Here is a 22,757-nt window from a genome sequence, read left to right on the forward strand (position 1 = left end):
CTAATTTCCATAGTAGTTTTACCAATTTGGACTCCCACCAACAGTGGAAAAGGGTTCCTTTTTTCCACACAGCCTTGCCAGCTTTTGTTATTAGTTGATTTCTTGATGATAGTTATTCTTTCTGGAGTGAGATGGAATCTCGTGTTGTTTTAATTTGCATTTCTCAAATAACTAGGGATGTTGAACATGTTTTCATATATTTATTTGTTGTTTGTACTTCATCTAAGAAGAGTCTGTTCATTTCAGATCCCCATTTTTGGAGTGGGTCTTCAAATTGGGGGGGGTCTGATTTTTTTGAGCTCTTTATATATTCTTGATATTAGCCCTTTGAGGAATAGCTGGTAAAATTTTTTTCCCATTCTGTGGGTTATTTCTTCACTCTGTTGGTGGTTTCCTTTGCTTTTCAAAAGCTTTTTAATATGATGTGATCCCAGTTGTTGATCTTTGTAACATTTCCTCTGTGATCTGGATTTTGTTCATATCAGGGTTTTGTTTATAAAGTCTTTGCCTACACCTGTGTCTTCAAGGGTTTTACCTATTCTATCTTGCAGCAGATTAAGTTTTTCTTTTAATATTTAGATCTTTGATCCATTTCATTTTTGTTTAGTGCATGGTAAGAGATATGGGTCTAGGTTTAATCTTTGACATGTGGAAAGCCAGTTTTTCCAGCACCATTTATTAAAGAGGCCATAAACACTAATACAATTGTAATGGGGGACCTCAACACTCCACTGTCACAATAGACAGATCAGCTAGGCAAAAAAATCAACAAAGAAATATCAGAGCTGAACCAAACTTTTGAACAAATGGACTTATATATCTACAGATTGTTCCACCCAGCAATGGAATATACATTCTCAGCAGCACATGGGACTCTCTCCCAAACAGACCACACACTAGCTCATAGAACATGCTTAAGTAAATACAAAGGAATTGAAATTACCCCATGCATAGTATCAGATCATAGTGCAATGAAATTGGAAATCAGTGGCAAAAGAAACCATAAAAACTATATAAATGCATGGAAATTAGACAGTATGCTCTTGAACATCCAAATTTTAAAAAATGAAAAGGCCTGAGGATGTAGCTCAGTGTCAAGGTCCAGGGTTTAATCTCCCAGTTTCACACACAAAATAAAACAGATTATCAAAGTTATGTAAATTGTATTTATTTGTCTTAGAGAACAAAACCAGAGATTGAAAAAGTTGCTACAAGTGTCAGTAAACTAAAGAAAAAGAAGACCAAAAAAACATAGACTAGGTTAAAAAAAAATGTACATATAAAACAATAGAAGAACAATTATAAAGCATCACCAAAAAAATGGAAATTCAGATTAAATTTATGTATGATCTTACACCAGCTTTGCAGAAATAGTTATGAAATAGTAAATTCATTTATTGCCTAATGTGGAGTATGGAATTGTTATAACAAGGACTGACATCCAAGTGACTGAAAGGTCTCCACTCAGTTTATATTGCCTCTTTAACTTTGGCCTTGTTGGTTTTACTGTCTTGAAAGTTGCAATTCTGCATTTGTAATTTGGTTAAGTCTCCTTGGATAAGTCTCAGAAAACAGGAAGTCTGTAACAGTAAAACAGAAGCGCTTTGATGCTCCTTAAAAATAACAGTTCTTCCTAAGTAACTCTTTAACTTGTGTATAATGTTATTAAGTTTAAACTGGTATTACATGAAACAGTTGTTTTCAGTCTTCTATAATACTTTCACATCACATTAATAGTAAACTAGAGGATTTGAAAAATTACTTATTTTACAATGACACTTCTCTTTGGAAGAATACCATCATTAGAAAAAAGTAATGGTAAATTCAATTCTAAAACTCTTTCCTCTATTATGGTATTACTTGATATTCATGTTCACTGTACACAAACCTGGTCAAAGTACCAGTCTGCTATATTATGCCTGTTTATCCAGGTAAACATTGTCTCAGGAACAGTATACAACTTCTTTTCTATTCAGTCCATGGCCAGTCATCTATCCATTTAACCATTTCATTTATTTATTAATTTATTTTTCTTTTAACAACCTCTGTCAAACACCTTCTAGCACAAGGAAATCCCTGTCCTCAGATATGCAGACTACTGAAAAAGAAGCCCTCACCTGTCTTAGTTACCTGCTGCTATACATGCTCTGTCTCCCAGTTCTAGATATTACCTGTGGACTACTTTTTCCAGTGCCAATTAAAAGCTCCTGAATAATTCTGATCATGCAGTCTCTCCTAACTAAATGCTTATGCCACATGAAAGATTGATTCTATGTGGTTTTTGCTGACTCTTCCCACATCCTTCGAGGCAGGCAGTGGAACCACTGAGCTAAATTCCCAGCCCTCAACAGAATTTCTTTACTCAACCCTCTCATCAAACAGGCTCACAGGAAGTGATTCATTTTTATTAACAGGCAATTTTCTGGCATGAATGTCTTGGAATTTTGTCTGCATTTTCACCCTTTCTCTTGTTCATCCTTTTTTTTTTTTTAAAGAAAAGGTCTCTCCCTTGCCGAACTAATCATCCCACGTGAGTTCTTTCTCCCATGTCCCATTTCCTTCAGCACATCAGTTTCCATTTGCAACTCCAGACTTCACTCAACAAACATATTATCCACTGCTTGGAGCCATGTATAAACATTCCACTATACCAGAAAGACTGATAAGTCTGTATTTTTACCTTTCCTTTTCAAAACTTCTTGAAAGAATAACATATAACCATTTTCTCAATTTCTTACCAACTAGTCCTTTACCCTTCTCTGATTTGGTCTCTGATCTGTTGGTGCAATGAAAAACAGTTCTCTTGAAGATCATCTCTGTGTGGGCTTTATATAACACTTATATAACTTATTCACTCAGAAAATATTTTGTGCTTATTATGCACTAGGAACTGCTAAATACTAGAGGTTCATCTGAAAAAGACAAGATCCTTATTGCCGGAGAGCTTGTAATTTAGGTAAGGGAAACAAGAAGTAGAGAACTAGTAGATAGTGGAAGAGTTGCAATATGAAAGTAATACAAGCAATATGAAAGTAAAACAAACAGTATATCACTCAGCCTTTGATTGATCATAAAGACTTACAGGGTAAGAGGTGAGGCTTCTCAGAGAAAAAGGGAAGATACTCATTTACAGAAGAAGGGAAATCATATTTCTAGTAGAGCAAGTATCTCCCAAGAAGTGATCTAGAAGTTTATATTCTTTGGTTATCTGCAAACTAAGTAATTTTTTGTGCAGAATTTGTTTGGGGAAGAGAATGGTGATGAGGCTTTTACCTGAATCTAGTTTTTAAATTCGTATTTAATTTTTGTGTATATATAAGTCTGAGGGGAGTGGAGAGATCTAGACTTTTTGCCAGTTGCTCACAAAGGAGTGTATGACTTCAAAATATGTAGATGTAGGTGGGGTCTAGGTTATAAAAGGCTGAGGAGTTTCTGAGCTACCTCGAAGGAGGAGTTCAAGAAATAAAGTATCCTGCTCAGGCTTTGATTCTGGAAAGGCCACTCTCTGAATTTACCAAAAGAGAGGATCATGTCTGCAGAGGGAATTGAGGCATGCAGTGGTCCCGACAGGAGACAAAACACTTGGTTTTTTGTTTGTTTGTTTGGTTTTGGTACCGGGGATCAAACTCGGAACCTTGCGCTTGTGAGGCAGGTGCCAGAACCACTGAGCTAAATCCCTGGCCCCAATATTTTGTCACAGGGACAGTGGAGACAAAGAAGAGGGAGCGGGTCGGAAGTATTGAGAAGGCAGTGTTTAGATATTAGTAACTGTTGGCCAGGCCCTGCCCACTTGTAGTCACATACTGCAGGAGCTTGTGCAGTCCCCCAACCCTGCACTTAGTGTCTCATCCTAATGGGCTGGAGTATCCTGTCTCAAACAAGAGATTGTACATTTGTCTTATCATCTGTATTTTAAATGCTCTGTGTCTGTCTTTGTGTTTTCAGTCACAACGTGTAACAGAATTTCACATAACATTCTAAAAACTGCCTATTAATGATGATGCTGTTATAGCACTGTTCTAAGAGCTTTGCGTATGTTCATTCATTTAATTCTGACAACAAACCTATGAGGTGTGCACTGTTATTATATCATATCCCATTTTTGGTTTAGAAAGAAATGAGTCACTGGAAGGTTGGAATTTTTTCCCTGAGATTCAAACCTAGTCACCCTGACTCCAGAGTATATGCCCTTAATCAGTATGCCAGACCATCTCAGAATTAGAATCTATTAAATACAATGATTGGTAAATTTATTTATTTATTTTTATTTTTTTTGTTGTTGTTGTTGTTTTTCAGTGCCTGGGATTGAACTCAGAAACTTGCAAGGTGGCATGGGTGCCATTGAGCTAAATCCCTGGCCCTTGGTGATTAGTAAATTTAAAGCAATAAAATATTCTAGCTCCATAAGATTAAACGTAATTTATTTGTATAGAACAGCTCATAAGTTTGTTTTCTAATGTTTTTGTTTTAATCTCCCTAGAACCAGTACGAAGATACAAAACTTACCACAGTGATATCTTTAGTACATCCAGTGAAAGTCCATCTATTATGTCCTTGGAATCAGATTTCAGACAAGGTAAGAGGCATCTGAAACAAGCAAAAACAAAAAGTTAAAGAAACTATGATTATATTCTTCAGAAATATTGAAATTTAAGTGAAGATTTAAGAGTTGTAAAATGTTGTCATGTACTTATTTTGATAGTATTACAGGAATTTAATAGCAGTTTCAAACAATGATGTCATTTTCATCATAAAGACAGGAGATCATGGTTTTTAAAAATAGCATAACTTACTTCAGGATTTAATAACATCATTAGTTTGGTTATATTAATATGATTTGTACAGTTATACAAATGCTTGAGTTTTAGATAAGATTGTTTTCATAGTTTTATCACCTGTGCCATTATTAGTGAGAAGGAGTGATGCTTCAAAGAGGTTCGAATCCGGCAGCGGTCTCCCAGGACTGGATGAAACTTCAGGTCAAGGCCAGCCACAGAGACCAAGGTATGTTGGGCGAAATGGCAGAGCAATAGACTGCTAGTGACAGGTGGTTTTTAAATTTTGTTTTGCATTTTTCTTAAAATCAGGTTGGACTTCTTTTTCTTTTTTGCTGTTGGGGATCAAACTTGGGACCTTGCTTGCGCTTGCGAGGCAGGTGGTGGAACTAAATCCCTGGCCCAGTAATACTTTTTTTAAGGTTAGAATAGGCTCTACCAGCAGGCTTTCAGTGAGAATTTATTTATTGAGAGAATAATGAGTAGTAGCAGTAATAATGAGTACATAGTAGTTACTACTATGTGACTTGTTACACAAAAAGTAAATTATTTGCTATCTGGCTCAAAAGAGTTATCCAGTATTGTTTAAAAGCCTGATTTGGGATGTTTTGAGTTCATTTTCTTAATGAAATACTTGGCAAACTTCTTGTGTTAGTATTGTTTATGTTAGGCTTAAGATGGTGGTGTTAACAGCTGTGTATTTTCTTTATTGAAACTGAAAGATGTCAGGTCAATAATGAGTATGTTGATAACATATCATTGTCATGTTTATAGGTCCCTTATGGGAACAAAAGAGGCTGTTAATGATAAGTATTAATTTCAAATTGTAATATGACATTAGAAGTCTGAAGAGTGCTTTAGAATTTATTCCCAAAGTGTGAAAATCTTTTTGAACTTGATCTTTCAGTTTGTTTAATTCAAGGGCTACTAGATACAAGAGAATCATTTAAAAATTAACAAAAATTTGTCCCTTAGCTAATTAATTTGCCAGATACTGTTTCACACCTGTAAACTATTAATAGACCAGGTAACTCTAACGGCTAAAACGTCTTATCCATGGCTTAGAGTTCAAGTAATTAAATCATTTTTTCTTAATTATGTTCCTTAATGTTTCAGTTTTTATTGACTTTATTTTGTTTTTTATGCCTTTTATCAATAGCATATAATATTTTATTTTCTTTGGGGAAAGCTCCAGTAAGTATTCATTTACCTAAAGCTATGTTTGCATAAAAGTCTTTTATATTATTGTTTCCTTGTAATGACCCCATCTTGATAATTTGTACAAAGATGCAAAAAGCAATGATAAATGTATATTTGATTATATAGGTTTTACTAATGAAGCAGAAGCATTTGAGGGTGAAGAGCAGTAAGAAGCCAATATTGAGTTGCACCCAGCTCAGGGCTGCTTGGAGAGGAAACTTCTTTAGAATTCACTCCTCTCTATATCTGACTTGCAGAAGGCCTTAAACAGTTAATATGATGCCCTTTTAGCTTGACTGAAAAAAGTAGAGGCATCAACTGGAAGAATTAAGATTGTGTATTAACAATTTGTTTGTAGTTTGTTATTTCAGGACATATTCTTTCTAAACAAAAATCATCTTGTGAGGTTTATCTCAGTTTTCTTAATAAATAATCTCAAAAGTGTCAAGATTATGGGATAACTTTAATTTTGACTGTTTTCAGATTCTATTCAAGGAAACATTAACATTGAGGCCATCTTAGCTTGTTAGAGCTGTGTTTTAAAGATAAATTATTATTGTTTCTTAATTTATGGAAAGAAAAACCCATGTGGTATACATAGCATCTGAGTTAGATACAGGTATAGGTGGAAAAAAATATTTCCAGGACAGGTGGATTGTTTGATGTATGTCTTGTGTCACAAACATTGCTAAACTCTCTTTTAACCAGTCCCATCCTTTTGCTGCCCCGAGAAGGACACATAACCTCCAATACCATAAAATCCTTATGCAAGTGCAAAGTTTTGTGAATGTGTACAGAGGTTTCTGATAGTGTCCTCAACATGTAGTGCACAGTAAGAACCTTCTGCTTCATTCTTCAGGGCACATATTGTGAGAGCTGTAAACAATGCTGTATTTATATGTGTTGCAAGCTTCCTTATTAAGAAAAATTCCATTCCCTTTAGCTGGAATGAGATGACGAAACAGATCCAAGCAGAGCTATTGATTCTATCACACAGATGAGGGGGAGGGACAGGAAATGATGAGTCAGATGTAGCAAAATAAGTAATTTTGGATTCTCAGTGATCAAAAGTGTCTTTCAGTGACCAAAAAGGATACCCAAAGCTGTTTCCAGAGAGCGTGCCTCAACCTTTTCATGTGTCAGCTTTTGAAGTACAGCTTAAACATGGTACAGCTTCCAGTGCTTCTGTGGCTCTGCTTGTTGAGATGACCTTCTTTCTGACTCCAAACAACCTATTTTTTGATCCTTCAGTGATACAGATTTTCTGAATCTTCGGCTTGTTTTTGTTGTTTCCCCTCTCAGAATTTTAGTCTTTGTAGAAACTTCTACCAGTTACTGTTTTGAAAGAAATAAAATGATAATCACTTTTGTTACCTGTGAGTAGCTCTGATATAAAATAATTTGAACAAGGAGGCTAATATAATTGATGAAAATTCTTCATTTAGCTGGACATGGTGTTAATAATTCCAGCATGGAGGGAAGCTGAGGCAGGAGGATCCCAAGTGATGGTGAGCCAGAAGATTATATTCAGTCACTCACTCAACACGTAATTACTGAGCACTATCACTTAGTAGATACTTTTAGGTATTGGAAATAGAGTTAACAACACAGAAAAACTCTCAGGAGACTTGCTAGAGATGAGAGAGCCAGTAAACAATTAAAAAACAAGTAATGAATGCACTGTTATGTAGCATAGTGCTTTGAAGAAAAGTGAAGTAGGTTAATGGGACAGAGAGTGTACAGATATGTGTGATTCTATTTTGCATAGCTACTATGATCAGGTTTGATAATTTGCTAGGTTGGCATAGAGGCTTTGATGGAGATTTCATAGGCATGCCACGTCCCTCAGGTATTGCAAGGGATTTAGGAGCAGTTTGTATGCAATACACACACACACACGTACACTCACAAGCACACATCTTATTATGCAAAGATTCTTCTAAAATGAAAACAGAATTTGCTTAAATTCTTGATGCCTTTACTCAACACAGAGTTTTCTTCAGTAGCCTTAAAATAGTTGTGCTGTCCCCAGCCTTGACTTTTCCTCTTTTTAAGTAGCAGACGATATGAAACACCCCTGGAAGGCAACACAGTCAACCAGGAGATCATGCTGAAACGGCAGGAAGAAGAGATGATGCAGCTGCAAGCCAGGATGGCTCTTCGACAGTCTCGGCTCAGCCTGTGTCCTGGAGACACAGTCAAAGCTTCCATGCTGGACATCACCAGGGATTCGCTAAGAGAAATGGCCCTAGAGACAGCCATGACCCAGAGGAAACTGAGGGTAAGTGCATTCTCAGGTTGAGGCATCCAAACCTGCTTTCAGTTACCTGTTAGGCAAAGAACTTTTAAAAATTACTAGCAGTACCCAAAAGTTGCCTATAAGTGAAATTGAAATTCCATACTAGTTTTCATTTGGGATTAAATATCTTGTTAGTTGACATTAAGGTAGATAAATATTTAGCTGTTGTCGTTACCTTATTCTAAAATAAAATTAGATAGATTTAGAGTATCTTGACTCTCTGATTTTAAATTCTATGCCTAGCCAGGTATGGTGGCATGTGCCTATCACCCCAACTGCTAGCGAGGCTGAGGCAGAATTGATCACTTGAGCCCACAGGCCTGGGCAACACAGCAAAACCCGTAGCAAACGAAAATGTTTTTTAAGTTTTTGTGATCCTCAGAAGCCACTGGCTTTATTCAGTATTATGGGGGATCATTTTTTAATCCAATAAATTGAGAGATCAGAGATACAGAGAGTTGAGGGTTGGTTCAGAAGCTCAAGATAATTATCCAGTGCATCTTTTTTTCTGCTCTACCATTCTCAGAATTTTGGCAGTACTTTGCTTTCTAGCCAGAAGATAACTGCATTAGCTCCAAGCATCACATCCAAAAACAGGAAAGAACAATCTGCAAAGAATACCTTTTGGAAAGACCTTTTTTTCAGCACTGGGGATTGAACCCAGTGCCTTACACATTTTAGGCAAGTGCTGTACTCCTGAGCCAGATCCTTAGCCTGTGAGGGGATATTTAAAAATCTGTATATTCTCTTTGGGATATTTTTCTGTAAACATACATATGAACATACATATAAACATACATATAAACTTATGAACTTTAATATAATTTTATAAACATGAGCTCAAAATGATCATGTCTTTTCTGATATAAAAGCATACTAATATGTATTAGTAAAGATGATATAACTGATGATTTTTTTTCTTTTTAGTTTTTTTTTGTTATTCTTGTTGATTGCTTCAAAGAATTACCTTAAAAGCATATTCAAGTTGGTAGGATTAAAATTTCCTTTATAGAATTCTAAGGACAAAAACAGTATTGGGTGGTGAAAATTGTGTTGAGCTACAAATTTAAAGACTTGAATTTTATTCCTTGTGATGCTGTTATATGACTTTATGTAAAATTTTAAATTGCTTTGTGCCTCATTGTCCTAATTTTTTACTTTTAGGGATTTGTTTTTATTTGTTCTTTTGCAGTGCTGAAGATTGAACCCAGGGCCTCATACATGCTAGGCAAGCACTGTACACCTAGCTACATCCCAGCCCCAGTAGTAACTTTGTAAATGTGGAATTGGATTATAATTCATAAGACACTGATCAATTTTAAAGTTTTTAGATTCTAATAAAATATAAATGCATTTTAAGCTAAAAGGAAAGAATTCAGTAAGGCTTTACCAATTTATCATTATAACCAATACCTGTATCAAAATTGGGGAATAAACTAAGCAGGATACCACAGAAAATATTGTGAGCTTCCAAAATATTATGGGCATCTCCAATATGATAATTCAGTAAAGAACATGAAGAGCATATACATAAACAGACCTGTTTCCTAAACCATGGTTTCAGAGAGCTGGTCTAGAGCTTTGGTCTATTAGCAAGTCAAATTATAGATTGTGCCATTACCGTATCACTTTATAGCACTATCATCTATTATCTCAGTCAATTTCTGGCTATTTTGAGGCACATACATCTTTACCAAAGACATGCTATGTCAGTGATTAAATCATGTGAACTACTAGTCATTTAAGTACTACACAAAGTAGCTGGGGATTTAGCTCAGTGATTTCACCGCCTGCTGCGCAAGCACAAGGACCCGAGTTCGATCCCTGGTACCAAAAAAAAAAAAAAAAGAGCAGAATGATATATATTTGAGGCTGAAAGGGTATACTAATATGTGGAAAAACAATTTCACAATTGGATTAATATTCTTTTTCAAAATATACATTAAATTGTTTTCCTGTTCTCCTTTCCTTGCAGACACATTTAACTTGTTAATACTCTACTGCCTTTGTTGATCTTTATTAGATTCACAGACCATTTTTATTTACTCTATTTCTGTCCTTGTTTAAAATGTGTCCTGTCAGTTCATTGACTATTAACAAACCGTTGATGTTAACTTTTTACTTAAATGTTCCACACTCAGTTAATTGAATAGAATTCCCACACCAAGCAACCAAATGAGCTGTACAACCAAATGCAAAGAAGAAGCCAACAAAAACAAAACTCCAGTGACCTCCATTAGTTCAAACACACATGCAGGACCACACACACTACACCACCTGACTCAGCCTGAATATTTGCCTTGCCTCCCTCCTGCCTTTCTTTCTAACTGTTCTCATTCCTGCTACCCCAGAGTGTAACTTGTTTTAAGTTATCTCTTAAACCAGTTCTCCCCTCTTAACTAAAGTCCCTGAGTGTACAAGAGGATAGGGGAGAGGACTGAAGAGCAATAAATTCAGAGTACAGATTCTGCTCTCCCCATCCTTTGAGTGTTCCCAATTCCTGAGGTATTTTATTGATGAGAGATAGAGACAATGTGATGTCTATATTGTCCCTAATTCTCACTGTGTAAAACAATGTAAAACAAAAGTGTGAAAAGCATTCCAGAGTCATGGGTACAGATGGATATGTGTATTTTGTACTCACCAAGTAGGTTCCTTTTACTGTAATTCATTTTAGATTGAATATCACTCTAAAACAATGCAGTTCTCTTCACTCACTTCACACATTACCAATATAAAAACAAAACTGTATATGAATGAACTTAATAACTAATTTTTTTATTACTTTATGTGTTGCTTTGTGTGTGTGTGTGTGATGCTGGAGATTGACGCGAGGGCCTCATGATGTTAGGGACGCACTCTACCACTGACCTACACCTTGAGCCCAAGATTACTTATTTTTTTAAGCTACCTGAGGGCCAAATATTGAAAACCAGTAAAATAATAAAACAGTATAAAGCTGGGCATTATATTTGACCTCACTGGTAGAAAACAAATATTTAGGAAGAGCTTCTGTGTGTAGGGTATGTTCCATTCTTGGTTTTGGCACATTTCCCTAAACTGCTCTGTTGAAAATTTCTGCATTTGTTTTAGATCACCTAGTTCTAATGTGGTAGCTTTAAATGTTATGCATTATTATAGCATTATTTTTCTTGCAAGGAAAGAGAAGAAATGGTAAAAATATTAATTCTTCTTATGTAATTTGCAGAATTTCTTTGGCCCTGAGTTTGTGAAAATGACAGTTGAACCATTTGTATCTTTGGATTTGCCACGGTCTATCCTTGTAAGTAATAAAACCAATTTGTATACCTGGTGCAAAAGTATTATCCCAGTACTTTTGTTTTAAAAAACCCATTTAAATACTTATAAAGCTTTATTTAATAAATGTCATTTCTTTTTTTCAATTGTAGACCAAGAAAGGGAAGAATGAGGATAATCGGAGAAAAGTAAACATAATACTTTTGAGCGGACAGAGATTGGAACTGACCTGTAATACCAAAACCATATGTAAAGATGTGTTTGATATGGTTGTGGCCCACATTGGCTTAGTGGAGCATCATTTGTTTGCTTTAGCAACTCTCAAAGGTACCATGCATTTTAAAATCAGAGAACAGAATGGAAACTTAGCAGCAAACTGACTTCCTTTAATTATTATCTTGCTCAACTTCATTTTGGGAAACATTAACTTAATGAACAAGTCAGTGTTGAAAAGTGGAAGTCAGTTAGGAACTTCTCCCACCTTCATTTTTTAATAGCCATGTTTGTTAGGTACCTTCTGTATCTACTATGAAGATTTTTCTTTGGCTAACACTGTAAGAATAGATTGGGTTTTGCTGCTTTATCTTGGGGTATTTGTTTTCCTAGGCCAGTCTCAAATTCTTAGGCTCATATGATCCTCCTGCCTCAGCCTCCTGAGTAACTGAGACTGTACCATTGGACCCAGCTAAAAATACAATAGATTTTAATTGTCACATTCTAGGGACCATTATCAATATGTTAACTGCAAATATATAAGCATATGGTGTATATTTATATATCACAGGGCTCTATCTCTGAGTTTTCACAACTTATAGTCTACTGTCCTAAAACTATGTAGTCTTTCTTAAGTGTCGTTAGTTGATGACTGAAAATTAGTCATTTCTCTTATCTTCTAAACATTACATCCACTGAACTCCATGACATACACAACCATAGTGGTCTCAGAGCACAGCATTAATAAAAGCTCCTCTTTATCAATTATAGTTGTCATAGCAATAAGAAGCTCTTCGGAATTGATTTTTATTCTTTGATAAATCATTATGCTTATGAATTACTCTTTAGTATTTCAGATTTCTTATAGTTTAACTTAGACAACAAGGTACCATAAATGACAAAGAGTCAGTGATCTTGAAACTCTACAATATTTTAATGACTTTTTTAAAGGAAGTAAGTATTTCCAGGCTGGGGATTTAGCTCAGTGGTTCCAGTGCCTGCCGTGCAAGCGCAAGGTCCTGAGTTCGACCTCCGGTACCAAAAGAAAATAAGTATTTCCTTAAACATATTTTACTGGGCTGGGGATTTAGCTCAGTGGTTTCGCCGCCTGCCTTGCAAGTGCAAGGGCCCGAGTTCGATCCCCAGTACCAAAAAATAAAAACCAAGAAAAACCAATAACATATTTTGTTGAATATTATGCCTTAAAAATGAATAATTTGTTTTGTAGAGTCATTGAATAAATATGCAATTAATACTTAATGATATTCTATTATTTAACAATTCTCATTTTTAGACTAATCAGACATGAAGATAGTCAGAATTTCTATTTATAATATACCAAATTGCTTAAACATTTAGTACAAAATCAGATTTTATTGAATAATCCTTTTATGTATTTGTAGAGAATAAAAAATAGTTAAGTAGTAACATTTAAAAATAAAAAGTATTATCTTTAGTTAGGGCCAGGGATTTAGCTCAGTGGTTCCGCTGCCTGCCTTGCAAGCATAAGTACCCAAGTTCGATCCCCGGTACCAAAAAAAAAACAAAAAAACAGTATCTTTCATTTCTCCTAAGTTTCAGCTAGTGGTTCACTTTTTTTTTTTGTGCCAGGGATTGAACTCGGGACCTTGCACTTGCAAGGCAGGCGCCGGAACCACTGAGCTAAATCCCCGGGCCTAGCTAGTGGTTCAGTAATAACAAGTAATAGCTCACATTTATTTTAGTACCATGTACAACTTGATTTACCCAGTATTTTATATCCAGTATGTCATCTGATCCTTACAACAACCATAAAAAGCAGGAACTGGTGTTACCCTAATCTTATAGTCAGGAAAATTGATGTCCCGAGAGGTAGAATAGTTTATTCAGTGGTGTACAGGTAGTAAATGATGTGGCCAGGAATCGAGTCCAGACCTGTCTGTCTTTAGAGCCTGCACTTTAAAAGATGGAGCCATATTGTCTTCACCCATACCCAGTGATGTACAGCTCCTTGTCATACTTCATAGCAGTCATATTCTTGTGTGATAATGTTTTGTACAATGAAGAAATCAAAGGGACACTTTTATCTGATAGTTCTTCTCCCTCTGTTTTAGATAATGAGTATTTTTTTGTTGATCCTGATTTAAAATTAACCAAAGTGGCCCCAGAAGGATGGAAAGAAGAACCAAAGAAAAAGAGCAAAGCTGCTGTTAATTTTACCTTGTTTTTTCGAATTAAATTTTTCATGGAGGATATTAGTCTAATACAGTGAGTACACCAGAGTTTCTCATTTACTCTTTTTGGGCCCCTTCTCTTTTGACCCTAAGACTTACTGGTGGTGAATTACTCTTGACTTACGTGTAGTGAACTACTTGATAGTGATCAAGGATAATTTCAGCTTTATATTAAAAGAAGTACAGTAGGCCCTCCCGTATCTATGGCTTTGTTTCCATAGTTCAGTTACCTGTGGTCAGCCACTGTGTTAGTTACTTTTCTCTCATTGCTGAGTCAAAACACCCGACACCCAAAGTTAGGGGGAAGGGGTTTATTTGGCTTACAGTTCATAGAGGTTTCAGTCCATAATCGTCTGGCTCCAAGGCAGGGTGAATGACAAACACTCATAGCAAAGGAGAAACAGAATGGTGTGCACAAGGTAGCAAAGGCAACAAGAACCCTTCATTACCTCTTCTGCCTCTTTTATCCCATCTAGATTACTGGGATTAGGGTGGTGCTAAACCACTCACTCACATGTAGTGGTTTAATAATCACATGCCCTTAATCCCAGCATCACACATTCCAGATTCAGCTACCTCTGACTGAATGAGGCTTTGGGGGGACATCCAGACCCAAACCATAACAGCTATGGTCAGAAAATGTTACATAGAAAATTGCAGAAGTAAACAATTCATGCATTTTAAATTGCACTGGGTTCTTCTGCATACCATGTTGTACCATTCTACTCCTCCCTGCCAGTGTATCTGTGCTGAATACACAGTCTGCCTGTTAGTCACTCAGCAGCTGTCTTGCTTACCACATCAGCTAGCATGGGATTGCAGCATATGCCACACATATGCCACAGAGAGTCTGTAAAGTGCTTCGTTTAAGTGAAAAGGTAAAAACTCTTGACTTAATAAGAAAAGAAAAGAAAATAGACTAAGGTCACTAAGATCTGTGTTGTTACTGTTATAAATATCTTATTGTGGCTACTTTATAAATTGAACTTTATCAAAGGCATGAATGTGTAGATAAAGATACAGTGTGTATAGGGTCTGGTGCTACCTGAGTTTCAGGCATCTGCTGGGAGTCCTGAAACACATCCCTCTTAGATAAAGGAGAAGATCAGTATTTCCTTCACATAGCTTATTGAATTCTTGCACCTTTTAAAAACTCAACAGCAAACTTAGTAATAAACTACATTGGAAACTAAATTTGTGTGCCTATAATTAAATTCACCTCAAGATTCAAGACTAAAGGCCAGGGTGCTGGTGTGCTTGTTTGTTTTTTCAGACATACTCTGACCTGTCATCAGTATTACCTTCAGCTGCGGAAAGATATTTTGGAGGAGAGGATACACTGTGATGATGAAACTTCCTTATTGCTGGCATCCTTGGCACTCCAGGCTGAGTATGGAGATTATCAGCTAGAGGTTGGATTTATTTTTTTCCCTCAAGACTGCTTTTATATTAGCATTACCCTTAGCATAATTGAGAACTAAATCTGGTTAAAAGATTTCATGCTCAGGTCTGAAGTTTTTGAGGCTAGTTTGGTGCCTCAGAATGACTAAACTCCAGAAGTACATTTGCTATGCACAGTCATACAGAGTGGGACTTATTTTTCCATTTAAAATTATCCTATTTTAGAGTTTGGGACTATCTATCACTTACCTTCTCCTCTCCCAGTCTCTAAGTAATAGAGTCTGTGTAGGGGTCAAAGGGTTCCTCAGCATTGCACTCATATCTATGAAGTGAGAGGCTGAGAACAGAGCAGAGCTCAGCGTGTGGAAAACTCACTGTATCCTCACAGCCTCCTGATCCTGTGTATCCGTGAGCTAAGAGGAACAAGGTACAAAAGACTATACCACCTGAGCAGCAGCCCTCACACATCAATTCTTTTTTTTTTTTTTTTTTTTTTTGGTACTGGGGATAGAACTGAGGACCTTGCTCTTACAAGGCAGGCTCTGTGCCGCCGAACTAAATCCCTGGCCCCCTCACACATCAATTCTTAGCAGAGGTAGCATGAGGCCCTCAGATGTCACGTTCCTGCAGCTTGCCATCAGTTCAGTCCTTCTGCCTCCCTGAATAGAAGAGAGACTGATGCCTTTCCCTTAAAGCTCATTCCTCAGAGAGAGAGAAGCAGAAACAGTATTCATCTCTTGACTAAGGCAAAAGAGTTGTCTCTAATAAAAGACAAATAGGACCGCTTATGAAACATTCTCCCTTCTAGGTTCATGGTGTATCTTACTTTAGAATGGAACATTATTTGCCTGCTAGAGTGATGGAGAAACTTGATTTATCCTATATTAAAGAAGAGTTACCAAAATTGCATAATACCTATGTGGGAGCTTCTGAAAAAGAGACAGAGGTAGAATTTTTAAAGGTAAGCATATAAGACTACAAAAGATAAACATCCTCCTACAAAATAAGGAGATGTTGGAGGACACACATCTAAAAGCTCAGAGGCCAGTAATTGATACTGTGGATTATTTTATTTCATTTATTCCTGACTAAATCTGTGGTGTTCTGGCTTGTTCGTTGTTTATGGTTTGTTTGTTTGTTATGGTGCTGGGGTTTGAACCATGGCCTTGCACATGCTAGGCAAGTGCTCTTCTACACAGCTATATCCCCAACCCTTTTTATTTATTTTGAGACAGAGTCTCACTAAGCTGCTAAGTTGCCTAAGTTAAGCTGAGACATGAAATTCTCTTGTCTCAGCCTCCCAAGTATCTGAGATTATAGGTGTACACTACTGTGCCTAGTTTAAATATATGTACATAGATCTACTTCTCAGGGTGTATTTGCCTTTACATTTTAAGATTGACTCTTGATGAGCAAGTTTTTAATGTTACTAAAGTGATTTGTTGTTAGATTTGTTTTCCAATGCTAAGTATCAAGCATAGTAAAATTTTTATAAGTGAAATAAATGTTGAGGTTTATTTTTTGGCAGTGGATATACATTGTTCTGGCAACATTGTTGGAAAGACTGTCCTTTTCACATTAAACTACATTGGTGCAAGCATAACTTCTATAGCTTCATGTCACCATTTATCAAAGTACACTGCCATGGTATGATATTGTTCCAACAGGTCTGCCAAAGACTGACAGAATATGGAGTTCATTTTCACCGGGTACACCCTGAGAAGAAGTCACAAACAGGAATACTGCTTGGAGTCTGTTCTAAAGGTGTTCTGGTGTTTGAAGTTCACAATGGAGTTCGCACATTGGTTCTTCGCTTTCCATGGAGGGAAACCAAGAAGATTTCTTTTTCTGTATGTCCATTTTTAATCCCCTCTTCATTGTATTTTAAATGACTATTTTCAATTCCTATGTAACATACTAATTGACTTTCTTCAACTAAACTTAGGCCCTACCTTTCAGTAATGTTATTATGTCTTAATACTATTTAACTCTTCTTTCTTAGCTATAGGAAGTATTATTGAGATTTGTTTCTAGTTTTCTCAGATAATTTTTCACAGCATACGATACATTCTGAGCTGGTTATATGCTTGGTTAACCTAAGTTAAACTACAACTAAATTGGATTCTCTGTTAAGTCAGAACTTACTCCAGGGTTGTATACAACTTTTCACATGGAGAAACTCCTCCAATATTTTTAAGGTAGATGACTATCTTGATAAAATTTGTCTAGCTCAAGAATGGGTCCCTTATAGCAACTATTATGGGAATCTCAAATTCAAAGCTATAATGCATTTTATAAACTAGTCCCATGACTTTCTACAGTTTAAGGTTTTAGTGCATATTCTCTAGGGAGATAAAGTTAGAAAAGTTATATTCAGAAAATACCATGTTTATGGAAGATGCTAAGCTCTAAAGGCCTATTTTGATTTTGGACATAGAGTATCTGGACATTGAAGTGCCATTGGCAAACCCCAGAGGTGAATAGAAAATATGTTCGGATATTTATTTCCTTGTGGTATTCGTGGATTCCTGATATCTTTACTTCATATTTGGGTTGAAATATGTTTTCAACAGGATAATATTTGTAAGGATATCAAGGTCATGATAGACTTTGGATTATGTTCAGCCTAAAGGGACTGGGGATTTAGCTCAGTGGTTTCGTCGCCTGCTGCGCAAGCGCAAGGACCCAAGTTCAATCCCCGGTACCAAAAAAAAAAAAAAAGTTCCAAACAAAAAAGTTCAGCCTAAAGAACTTTGAAATCAGTTGTAGACCTAATGGTGGGTTGGTTTCCTGTGAAACCCAGAAGTACCACCAGGATTATCAGATAGTAATTTGTTCTATTCAGGAAACCACAGACCACCCTCACCTTCTCCAGATTGTCAGCACCAGAATATTACCTGGGTTTAATTTTCCTCCAGTGGATATTCTAATGTAACAGGTGTCTGAAGAAAACTTTAGATTAATTTAATATAATCCATTTTGGACCAGTTTTGAAAGAGCAACAAGTAATCATTATAGTATTTAGCTCTGTTATTCACCAAGCTATCACACCATCCACCTTATAAAGAGTACTGTGTGTAACCATGATAAACTCATTTGTAAAGATCTGCAGTAATAAAGAGTAGACCACATTCCCACATAAGCTATTCCGGTATTTAACAGCACGATTTGTCCTGAAATTCTTTCTGTAATGCAGAGCTCTCTTTTCTACTAACTTTGGGGGTGATGGCGGGAGGGGAGGGGGTGAAAAAAATCACCCTTCAGCCTTCAGGTCTCTCACAACTGAGTTCTCACAGTCACACTTCTTGTCTGCTCATCAGTTAACTCTTATAGTCAAATATTATTCTAGTTTGTTTCAAACCAGTATTTCTTTCTTAGATGTTAAATCATCTACAACAACATAGGGAGGGAAGGGGGCTTGAGGTGGGGAATGGTATCATCTACAACATCACTTTTCATAATTATTCTGTACCTCTAACTTATCTTTGGTGGGGGTTCTTCTGCCCACACTCCTTTGTTGCCTTTGGGTATCTTATACAGATTCCAATTTTGTTGCTCTTTTGTCTCTCATATGATTGACTTAGTCAGTGAGAGTGCTTTACCACCTTAGAGTTCAGTGTCCTTGCAAATTACTTGATAGTAGTTAAGTGATAAGTTTGAAAGGCAAAATGTTCTCTATCTAATGGAAGAGTTACTAATTATACTACTTGAAGAGTTACCAATTGTACTACTCACTATCAAGATAATACTCACCCTGACAAGGGTTAGGCGGTTTCTGAGGGCATTCCTGTGTCTTTGCTTGTTTGCACTTAAAGCCCTCTGACTTGCTTCCATCACTCTCTGGATTACCTCAGTTTCCTTTAGTACTGCAGGCTTTGTCAAGAACCTTATCAAATATGGGAAGCATAGTTTGGTGCTACTGTCTTTAAGGCTTCTCTAACAGTTGCTGATTTCCACTTTTAATAGAGAACAGGCTTAGTCTCAGATTTCACTGGCAACCATATCTAGCTAGAATTTAACAAGGTTGTTTTGGTTTTATTACATTCATTATCATGTATTTCTAGAGATAGATTCTATTTGTGGCAAGTGATAACTAGTTTTCTGTTTATCATTGGGACATAAAGTTTCTTTAACATAAATTTTTGTAAATAAAAAAATCAATTTAAAAATTTATAAATAAGCAAGGCCAGAGATTATGAAGATGCACCTGAGTAATTATAGTCTGGGCAATTCTATTGTTGTATCTTTTGTGATCCTACTAAATTTGACTTTTCTGCATCTATTTTTGCATTTGAAATAAAAATAAAGGACATGAAGTAAAAAGAATAATTTGCACAGTAGGCAAGCGACAGCCTGTACTCTAACTGGATTGAAGTAATTCTCCAGGAATATTACCTTAGATGTCTAGAACATTACATGCTTATCTCTAAAGGTATATATAGATCCACCTACAAGCTTCAGCACATAGCTTGCAAATTTGAGGAAGACTCATACAAGAAACATTCACTTTTTGGGAATCATCAGGGAAATAAAGCTAGCTTGTTATTTTCCTACTTTCCCTGAGTTGGTAAGAATTTCCATCTCTGAATGTCAAAGCATTTTATCTCTCAACCCAGCAGTTATCCAGTACCATTTCATTACCACATTTTTTAAAATTCCCACATCTATCCTAGTCTTCATACCGTCCAGATTCTGTTTAACTGAATCACAGCTATTATCATTGTATATAAATTAAGAAAAACAATAATTGTTGAACTTCAGTTTCTCTACTCAGACAAATAGAATACATATTTCTGGTCATTATTTTAAACAGGCTTGATAATTTGAAAACACTGCCATCAACTTAAAATACCAGTCATCTCATTAAAAGAAACTCCTCTCTAGCTCATGCTGACCTGCAATCTGATTTAGGCTACAACTTCTGAAAGTGGCAAATAATTTAATTTGTTTCCTGCATTTGTTTATAATACAGGATTATATTTTTATATTTATATTAGGTATCAGGCAAGGAATACCTCTGCCTAATAATAGGAAATATAAATTATATTTTACTTACTAGAGTATTTGTTTATATAAAAGTCATAGGAAAGCATCCTAATTATGAATACCCCTGGTTAATATTGTAGAAAAAGAAAATTACACTGCAGAATACATCAGATGAAATAAAACATGCCTTCCAGACAGACAACAGCAAAGTCTGCCAGTACCTGCTGCACCTCTGCTCTTCCCAGCATAAGTTCCAGCTGCAGATGAGAGCAAGACAGAGCAACCAAGATGCCCAAGACATTGGTAAGGAGAAACAAACTGCTCCAGGTGACTCATGCATGATTTTTGCTGCAAATTTTGAAAAACTACCATGCTTAGAATGAAAACTTTATATATATATATTGACTACATCAAGTTTGCAAAGGTGTCACAAGTGAAGCAAGGGGCTGGGGATGTAGCTCAGTGGCACTGCGCCTGCCTGGTGAGTGCAAGGTCCTGAGTTCAATCCCCAGTACTAAAAGAAAAAACAAGTGAAGCCAATATTTCAACTTTATGTTCATTTTGAAGACACCACCCCAGCTTAAGTCAGGGAGAATCTGTTGAGAGGACTACTTTGTAATTATCTATAACGTATTTGATATAAATATTATGAAAACATTTGGGCCACATTCTCTACCTATAATAAACTTACACACTATTTGGAAAAGTTAAGACCAATATACATGAAACAGTAGGACACAAAAAGTTTCAATAAGTTCCGTGAGTTTAACTGATTGTATCATATAGACTCTATGGTCTGCATTGTAAGAGAAGAGGAAGATCAGGCTGGAGGACTGGAGAGGTGACACTTAAATTAGACTTAAAAGGCAGAATTACTTCAGTAGTGGCGATAAATGAAATGGATAAGGGAAATAACATGGGAAGCAAGGCAGGAGAAGATGGAGTAAGTACTCAGGACAGGAAGAGAATCTTCCCAGGATAGTAAAGAGATAGACATGCATTTTTGTGAGTGGCCAGTTTACCATCTCTTAGTTTTAGCTGAGTGCATCCCTGCTCAGAAATTGAAATAAATAACCACAGTACTCAATATAAATGGTGAGGACAGTGGTTTCACTTTTTCTGGAAAAAAAAATGGAAAAACTAATTTAGCTCTAATAATAACTCAATCAGAGCTGAGTTAAAGTTTATCCTGCAAGACGACATGCAGAGATTAAAGTGATACAAAATCAGTTCCACATAGCAAATTCTTTTACACCTAAGTGAATACTCTGAAGTGTATGATTTTAAAATTTAATGGAATAGCAGTAATGACCTTGTGCTATGAATTCTTTTCTCAAACTTTCTTACATGCTGAAATCTTACAGAAAATATTTTTCCCATAGGATCAGACTGGGATGATGGCAAACTATGAATAGATGCCTCTCAATCTTTCAGAATCAAGATGAAGTGAGACCATATGCTTATTTAAAATGAAGATTCTAGGAATCTACCTGAAACTTGGAAAAATACATTCTTTGGGAATTAGGTCCCTAGAATCTGCATTTTAATCAACTTTCTTCAGTAACAATTTTTATGCATGCTAAAATATGATAACCATTACTATAAAGTAATTGCATTTTTAAAATTTCCCTTCTTTGCTAAAAAGTTTATGTGCTATTATATATTTTCAAAGGGTAGTGAAGTGTCAAACTATTAAAGCTATCAGAATTATCATTAGGAATTCCCACTTGGAACCAGAATTGATCAATTGAAGATTATATCATTTTAGATGAAATATAGTAAAAAGAGTCAGAAGGCAAAACTTTGAAGCCATTTGTCTGTCTTCAACATTTCATATTAAATAACAAATATAATGCAGTTTGAGTATCCCGTATCTAAAATATTTGGGGCCAGAAGTGTTTTGGATTGGAGATTTTTTTCCAATTTTAGAATAATGAGGTATATTGTGGATGGGACCAAGTTTAAACACAAAATTCATGTACATCTCATATGTGCCTTACACACATAGCCTGAAAGTGACGCTATATGTATTTTTAATGTGCCTGTGTTCTGGCTGTGACCTCTCAGATGAGATCGGATATTGAATTTTCTACTTGTAGTGGCATATCAAACACTCAGAAAGGTTCACATTTCAGATTTTGCATTTTCAGATTAGGGATATTCAACATGAACGGTGGTCAAGAGCTTGAGCTCTGGAGTCCACCTGCCAGTGTCCAAAGTGGGTTCTGTCACTTACAGACCCTAAAGCCTGGGGCAAGCTGCTCAAATTCTCTGCCTTGGTTCTCCATCTCTCATGATGATGATGTCTGCACCATAAGATTGTTGTGAAGTAAAAAGGATTTATACATGGAGAACACTGTAAACACAGTGCCCAGCAGACCAGGGCTAAGGATGTAGCTCAGTAGTAGAATG

At 36.1% G+C, this 22,757-nt stretch overlaps 1 protein-coding gene across 41 annotated transcripts in view; it reads left to right on the forward strand.

Annotated features, from left to right (window-relative positions):
• Positions 1–22,757, forward strand: part of Ptpn13 (protein tyrosine phosphatase non-receptor type 13) — a 204,996-nt gene that overhangs the window by 118,449 nt on the left and 63,790 nt on the right. For 18 of the 41 annotated variants that reach the window (XM_087185916.1, XM_087185906.1, XM_087185920.1 and 15 more), the window contains 10 exons: positions 4,481–4,576; positions 4,911–5,004; positions 8,034–8,256; positions 11,483–11,557; positions 11,685–11,859; positions 13,839–13,992; positions 15,232–15,370; positions 16,168–16,320; positions 17,027–17,209; positions 20,486–20,648. In XM_087185916.1, the coding sequence (XP_087042042.1) occupies positions 4,481–4,576; positions 4,911–5,004; positions 8,034–8,256; positions 11,483–11,557; positions 11,685–11,859; positions 13,839–13,992; positions 15,232–15,370; positions 16,168–16,320; positions 17,027–17,209; positions 20,486–20,648 (1,455 nt within the window). Of the gene's footprint in view, positions 1–4,480; positions 4,577–4,910; positions 5,005–8,030; positions 8,257–11,482; positions 11,558–11,684; positions 11,860–13,838; positions 13,993–15,231; positions 15,371–16,167; positions 16,321–17,026; positions 17,210–20,485; positions 20,673–22,757 lie in introns of all 41 variants that reach the window. The other 23 variants (XR_015440727.1, XM_021248832.2, XM_021248838.2 and 20 more) reach the window with 3 other exon arrangements.

The sequence above is a fragment of the Heterocephalus glaber genome, unplaced genomic scaffold (genome assembly GCF_053883595.1).
Source record: "Heterocephalus glaber isolate CG9 unplaced genomic scaffold, H.glaber_assembly_v1.0 deba00001503, whole genome shotgun sequence".
Lineage (NCBI taxonomy): Eukaryota > Metazoa > Chordata > Mammalia > Rodentia > Bathyergidae > Heterocephalus > Heterocephalus glaber.